At 43.3% G+C, this 7,604-nt stretch overlaps 1 protein-coding gene and 2 gene segments (V, D, J or C); 1 reads left to right on the top strand and 2 right to left on the bottom strand.

Annotated features, from left to right (window-relative positions):
- LOC112162447 overlaps positions 1-760 on the bottom strand; it is a 6,234-nt gene extending 5,474 nt beyond the window's left edge. The window contains exons 1-2 of the mRNA XM_024298232.1: positions 685-760; positions 377-636 (exon numbers count right to left, since the gene is read on the bottom strand). Coding sequence (XP_024154000.1) covers positions 377-636; positions 685-760 — 336 coding nt within the window. The remainder of the gene's footprint in view (positions 1-376; positions 637-684) is intronic.
- Positions 761-2,407: 1,647 nt separating this feature from the next.
- On the bottom strand, positions 2,408-4,342 carry LOC112162446. The segment is given in 3 exon segments: positions 2,408-2,916; positions 3,930-3,981; positions 4,214-4,342. Coding segments are annotated over 3 exon segments (483 nt in total).
- On the top strand, positions 4,214-5,343 carry LOC112162445. The segment is given in 2 exon segments: positions 4,214-4,509; positions 4,609-5,343. Coding segments are annotated over 2 exon segments (387 nt in total).
- The last annotated feature ends 2,261 nt before the right edge of the window (positions 5,344-7,604 follow it).

The raw sequence follows: 7,604 nt of genomic DNA, 5'->3' as shown, positions 1-7,604 counted from the left end.
AGGATCTTTGAAACTTTTTTGAAAAAGCTTGTGGGTAGAATATCCAGACAGCAGGATGAGGAGTCACGCTAAACGTACAAAATTCTTGACTCTTCAGTCAAAAGTTCACTTTGCGATCAATATGAAGACTCAAAACTCAGAAACACGCAGCAATAATAACACACTACACAACAAAACATGATCCAGTCTTGACAAAACCTAATTGAAATATCATCACAAGCCATGTTTAACCCTTGTGATAGTCAGGTTCACATTAAAAGTGGGGCTGTGGCAATAAAGAAAAGGAGACTTCTTTATGTTCAGAACATAAAACTTTATCCTCTCATGTACAAACAGAATAAAGGTGGGAAAATCATCACATATATACACACAAAACCATCAGGCCACACCCTCCTTGACCGCATAGCCTGCTGGGTGTGAAGTCCAAGAGTGGGGGTAACACCACCGCCTGGACTTTAGAGGGCAGGGGAGCTGCCCCCTGTGCTGAAGTGCGATGGCCAAAAAAATCGATGGCTGGCAAACCAAACTGGCATTTGGGCAGGTTGACGATCAACCCATGAGTTTCCAAGCGCTGGAAAACCTCCCTGAGGTGAACGAGGTGCTCCTCAGGGGAGGAGCTGGCTACCAAAATGTCATCTAGATAGACAAACACGGAGTTAAGGTCGCACAACACAGTCCATCAACCTCTGAAAAGTTTGGGCCCCACCTTTAAAATCAAAGAGCATGTGCAGGAACTCGCCAAGTAAACACTGAAATGCATCGTCGCTGGACAAAAAGTGTGCATGCACGACCGGCCCAAATCCCCCAGTGACACATGGGGGAGCCAGAATCCACCAACACAATGGAACACTTATCTGGGCAGGCTGCTTAACATCCAACCAGCACTAGCAGATACTAAGACTACTTCAAGACCAACTCCAAAGTTGGAGTTCCCGCATTTCAATACAAAATATTTACGTCAAAAAATTTTGGATTTATGGGCAGAAAAATCCCTGGGTCACACAAGAACTTTTACACATGCTCAGAGAAACAAATGCTGCCTGGACCAAAGTAAGATTAACTCAAACTCTGATTGGATCACTTTTAAAACCCTAAGAAACAAATGCAGTTCCTTGACTCGGTCAACTACACCTGTAAACCTCATCGTGAACTCTGTTGTCATACAGCAGAAAGAGGAAATTGCAAAGCAATTCAACAAACATTTTACTTCAGTTGGCTTAGTCCCTCTTTCATCTCAGAGTTGCAAAAGCCATTGATCCAAAAACATCTCCTGGTCCATATGATCTAGACCCCTACTTCTTACGAGTTGCAGATAATTTTATAGTTGAACCCATCGCCCATATTTTTAATTTAAGTATTCTGTCAAACATAAATCCTAAAGTTTGGAAGGCAGATCATGTTCTTCCTCTTTTGAAAGGTGGGGATCAATCTAAGGTAAACAACTAGAGACCCATCTCCAAATGATCAGTTCTTGCAAAAATTCTTGAATCCCATGATCTCAACTAAAACTCTTTTTAGCTTCTAACTCGGTTCTGTGTGAATCTCAGTCAGGTTTCAGGGCAGGCCACAGCACTGTAACAGCTGTTGTATCTGTAACAAATGACACAATCAATGCTCTAGACAACAAATTACACTGTGCAGCCCTATTTGTGGACTTATCTAAAGCCTTTGATTCTGTAAATCACCAGCTTCTACTACAAAAGCTGAATCTTATTGGTCTAGGTGATTCTGGTATTGGGTGGTTTAGAAATGATCTCTCACAGAGAACCCAGTGTGTGATTGTTGAAGATGCAAAATTGGAATTTATGAACATCAATAGTGGAGTTCCACAGGGGTCCATTTTAGATCCTATCCTTTTCACCATTTTTATTAATAACCTGGGTAGTCATTTGTCGAATGTTAAGTTCCATCTTTATGCAGATGATACCATCATTTATACAGTTGCTTCTTCTGTCAGTCATGCTGTAAATGAGCTTCAGGAAGCCTTCCATCAACTTCAGCATTGTCTTCATCAGTTACAGCTAACTAAAAGCTAAAGGCTCTTCCAGGTTTCTATTACAGAAATAAATCTTGTCTAAGCCTGGGTGTGAGGAAAAGACTTGTTCAGAGCACCTTCCTCCCAATTTTGGACTATGGGGACATTCTGTACAAGAATGTTGCCTCATCAACTCTCCGTAGTCTGGACACAGTTTATCACTTATTGTATTTTATTTCTATTTTAATTGTTTTAACTGCATTTTATTTTCTTGTATTGATGCCTTTTGGCCCAGGTCTCCCTTGAAATAGAGATGTAGTCTCAATGGGATTTCCTGGTAAAATAAAGGTTAAATAAAAAACTTTATGGGTTTAGTAGATTTATTGATTGATGAATTTTCATTTTAAAATCAATTTCACCACTATAGAACACAAATGTCTTAGATAAAATGTTCATATTTGCCTGGGCAATTGGCAATCACATACCAAACAACTTTGAAAAGTAATTTTATTTTGCAGAAAGCATCAAATAATCAACATTTAATACAAATATTTTGATAGCACACAAAAGAAAGAAAATGGACAATATCTATCCAGCAGAAAACTTAGTAAAAGCAAAAACAAGTCATTGAGGTGGTGACTAGGAACAGGTGTTTCTCCTCAGTGTCTCTGAGACTGGAGTCTGGCAGCCCTGGGTGGCCTCACAGGTCACAGAGTCCACCTTCTCCCACTGGTCTGCAGAGAGCCTCAGGGTGCTGCTCCAGCTGTAGAGGCCGTCCTTCTGCAGCACCCTATGGCTGCTGCTGCTGCTGCTGCCACTGCCGTCCACCTTCCAGGACAGAGTCCAGCCTGAAGGGAAGCCATTGTTGGCCAGACACAGGAGTGTGGCGTTCCCCTGATCCATGGAGGGGGACAGCACTGTCAGGGTGGGACGGACATCACCTAGGAGACACCAATCAGCTTAGAGGACAGGAAGCACACAGGCAGCTGTCAATCAAACTCCTCGACTGTGTGAACGTTGATGTTCTTCTTGAAGAAGTTTCTGTCAGATGTTTGTTTCTGCTCCATCAGTCACTCACTCACACACTGTTTCACTTCCTGTAACCCTTCCGCTCTCCTTAGTATGTTTACATTAAAAGTGGGGTCATCTGGACCCCCCAAGACAGTGCGCTGAACTTTTTTTTATCTTTGATTTTTGAGTTTCACTAATGTCCATGACAGACATAAAATCCTGTCCACCTTTGTCATGGAAGGACTCACATATCAATATGTGGTTGGAGTCAACTGGACCCCAAAGAGAGCGGAAGGGTTAAGAAAGCTCTCATGCAGATCAGCACACAGAGTCCTCATGAGGACAAACGCTCTTTAGAACAAATTCAAACAAGAAGATCCATCATTTTCATCTTTCTTCGCTTATTTCATCAACATTTCAACAAACAGACTGAAAACATTTGTCTTCTTTAAGATTATTAGATCAGTCAAAAACATCAACTAATGTCAAAGAAACATCTTCAAAATAGATCAATGTTATTTTAGAACCAAGAGTTTCTGAGAAGTTTGTCAACCTGTGACCCCAAAAGAGATTATGCAGATTTGAGATCAAATCGAATTATCATAAACATTAAATTATTTTGTTAAAATATTAAATTAAACATTTACTGTGGTAAAAAAAATGTAATTATACTTTTTTTTAACTTATTTTAAAACAAGGAAACAATATAATCATCTTACTTTGTAATAGTAATTGTTTATCTTCGCAAATAAAAGTCATTTAAGGATCAAAGTTATTTAAAAAGTAAAACTTGAAACATGATTTACTAGCTCAAATGTTTAAAAGAATTGTAAATTTTTAAAATAACATTTAAATTTTCTATAAATTAAAACTTTCAATAAAAAATTGGTTAATAATTAATAAAAATTTAGTTTAAATTTTATAAAAATATTTAGAAACTTACTTCCAACATCCAGTCTGGTTCCTCCACCAAACGTGTACCACAGTGATACAAACTAACTGAGTCGTCGTACAAAAACCTCTGACTGCAGAGAGACACGCTCTCTGACTTTGAACACAACAAACTCTACAGAGTCGCACTGGAAAACAACTGAGAGAAAAATGTGTCTTTATTCTGCTAAATGTTCATTAAAGTTTTTGTTCTGCAGATGTAAAAGTTATTTTTAATAATAGTGATATTATTTTTGATAATAGTGATAAAACATGTTTCAGAATCAAAGTAAAGACCAATATTTCAGAATCCCATCTGGAATCTCTGCTGGATCCATGTGTGAGAATCCTGATGACAGAGATCCATGTTCCTGTTGGAGTCAGTGGTTGCATTTCCATAGAAACACTTTGCATCAGCAGCTCCATGCTCCAGTGCTCTGGGAGACTTTATAGTCCTGAGAGTTGAAGACTGGATGACTGACAGCTGTCCTTCATCACAGCAGAAGACACAGAAATCCTCCTCCTCCTCCTCATCACTAAAAGCATGACTTTGATCTGCGTCCTCATCTGGACTCTCCTCTGCTTCATTCAGGGTGAGGAAGATCATGTTTGTGTCATGTGAGAATCATCTGGAGTGCAGCTGAGTTTCTCCTCAGCATCTCATGTTCTTTGTGGTTCTTCTCTCTCTGCAGGTTCTGTTGGACAAAATGTTGTTGTGACTCAGTTAGCAGCTAAATCAGTGCAGCTCGGTCAAACCGTCTCTATTGACTGTAAGGCCAATAAACAAGTATATTACTTTTCTGGTTCTCAATACTATCTTGCCTGGTACCAACTGAAAACTGGAAAAGCTCCTAAACTTCTGATCTACAGAACAAAATACAGTTTTTCAGGAGTCTCCTCCAGATTTAGTGGAACAGGAAATGGAATTGACTTCACTCTGACCATCAGTCGAGTCCAGGCTGAAGATTCAGGAGTTTATTATTGTCAGAGTTTTCACGAGATCAACAGTCAGAATGTGTTCACACAGTGAAAAGTCGTCGTACAAAAACCTCCTTCATCAGAATGAACTGAAACTCATTTGAATGTTTCTGCCTCAAGTTCTTCCAGAAACTGATTTGCTGTTTTAGAAAGACACAATTCAAAAAAAGAAAAACAGAACAATATAATAGTCAGAAATCCCCCCCCCAATCGTCCTTTTTTTCTCATAAAGGTATAAAAAGTAAATAAAATAAAAAACATTTCGATTTTTTACTTTCTAGCAAGACGCCTTCCCCCTCCTCAAAGGATTACCAAGACCTTCTCCAAAAGATTACAGCGCTGGTAAAGATGCCACATAGAAGTGAATGTTGTGGTAAATGGATTTCATGGAAACAATACAACTTTGCCACTAGTAGAAAGCTAACACTCAGCTAAAAGAAACAGATACCCTGACGGAGAAATAAACAGCATCTCTGCACGATAATAAACCATCGAGATATAATCCTCCCTGAAACCACACTGATCCAAACTCAAAAAATAAATCAAACGACTTGAAAATTGGAGGACATGGGAGGACCGACTCCACATGGAGAGCTGACATCTCTGAGGCTGACTGCCGTATCTTCCTACGAGACAGAGGACCTCTTCTATTTCTGTACATCAAAGACAACCGTGAGCGGAGCAGTGAAACTGCAGAACAGATTTGCTCCAATATTTAACCCAACAGCCCTCCTTGAACCGCCACCTTAACGTGGTGGAGGGGTTTGAGTGCTTGAGTGATCTCAGGAGCTATGCTGTCGGGGGCTTCTGCCCCCTGGTAGGGTCTCCCATGGCAGACAGGTCCTGGCAGACAGGAACCGTACCACTGGACTGGCAGACTGGGGTGGTGGTTCCCCTTTTCAAGAAGGGGGACCGGAGGGTGTGTTCCAACTACCGGGGAATCACACTCCTCAGCCTTCCTGTGAAAGTCTATGCCAGGGTACTGGAGAGGAGAGTCCGTCCGATAGTCGAACCTCAGATTCAAGAACAACAGTGCGGTTTCCGTCCTGGTCGTGGAACAGTGGACCAGCTCTACACCCTCTTCAGGGTGCTGGAGGGTTCGTGGGAGTTCACTCATCCAGTCCATATGTGTTTTGTGGATTTGGAGAAGGAGTTCGACCGCGTTCCCCGTGGTGTCCTGTGGAGGGTGCTCTGGGAATATGGGCTCCAGGGAGCCTTAACCAAGGCTGTCCGGTCTCTGTATGACCGGAGCAGGAGCTTGGTTCGCATGGCCGGCAGTAAGTCAGACCTGTTCCCGGTGCATGTTGGACTCCGGCAGGGCTGCCCTTTATCACCGGTTCTGTTCATAGTCTTTATGGACAGAATTTCTAGGCACAGCCAGGGGCCGGAGGGGGTCTGGTTTGGGGACCACAGGATTTTCTCTCTGCTCTTTGCCGATGATGTTGTTCTGTTGGCTCCATCAAACCGGGACCTCCAGCATGCATTGGAGCGGTTTGCAGCCGAGTGTGAAGCGGCCAGGATGAGGGTCAGCACAGCCAAGTCTGAGGCCATGGTTCTCGACCGGAGAAATATAGTTTGCTCTCTCTGGGTGGGTGGAGTGCTCCTGGCTCAGGTGGAGGAGTTTAAATATCTCGGGGTCTTGTTCACGAGTGATGGAAGATCGGAGCGTGAGATCAACAGGCGGATTGGAGCTGCGTCCGCTATTATGCGGTCGCTGTACCGGTCCGTTGTGGTGAAAAGAGAGCTGAGCCAGAAAGCAAAGCTCTCAATTTACCGATCAATCTTCGTTCCAGTACTCACCTATGGTCATGAGCTTTGGGTTGTGACCGAAAGAAAGAAATCCCGACTACAAGCGACTGAAATTAGTTTTCTCCTGAGGGTGGCTGGACGCTCCCTTAGAGATAGGGTGAGAAGCTCGGTCACCCGGAGAGAGCTCGGAGTAGAGCCGCTTCTCCTCCGCATCGAGAGAAGCCAGTTGAGGTGGCTCGGGCATCTGGTCCGGATGCCTCCTGGACGCCTCCCTGGTGAGGTGTTCCGGGCATGTCCCACTGGGCGGAGGCCCCGGGGAAGACCCAGGACACGCTGGAGAGACTATGTTTCTCAGCTGGCCTGGGAACGCCTCGGGGTCCCCCCAGAGGAGCTGGAGAAAGTGGCCGGGGAGAGGGAAGTCTGGGCATCTTTGCTTAGACTGCTGCTCCCGCGACCCGGTCCCGGATGAAGCGGAGGAAGATGGATGGACTTAGCCCAACAACCATCCACTGGAAAACAGCATGAAGAGGACTTGTAACCTGTCAGAAGGTCATTGGCCAGAAAGAAAGCTGAAGGCTCGGCCTGAGATTCTGATTGCGGGTGAGTCCACAATGAAAGATGTTCAGTGGTTCTGCAGCAGGAACACTAAAGTCCTGTGCTTTCCAAACAATTTGGTCAGTGACATGCAGGAGAGATTACTGAAAACTGTGGCCAAATGTCCGACAGTACAAAACATTGTACTACACACAGGTTCAAATGATGTGTCCAAGCAAAAATCTAAAGTTCTTAAATAAGACTTCACTGGACTGATAAGAACTGTGAGCCCCATGAATGCAGCTGTCTTCATCAGTGGTCTCATACCAACAACTCGAAGAGGAGGAGTGTAGCAGTCAAGGCCCCCAAATGTAACAATTTGTGTTTCCAGACCCTGGAACAAGAATTCACTCCCTAAGTAACTGAC

Source organism: Oryzias melastigma, linkage group LG11, assembly GCF_002922805.2.
Source record: "Oryzias melastigma strain HK-1 linkage group LG11, ASM292280v2, whole genome shotgun sequence".
NCBI classification, from domain to species: domain Eukaryota; kingdom Metazoa; phylum Chordata; class Actinopteri; order Beloniformes; family Adrianichthyidae; genus Oryzias; species Oryzias melastigma.
The sequence above is the reverse complement of the archived record's forward strand: the minus strand, read 5'-3'. Positions and strand labels throughout refer to the sequence as shown.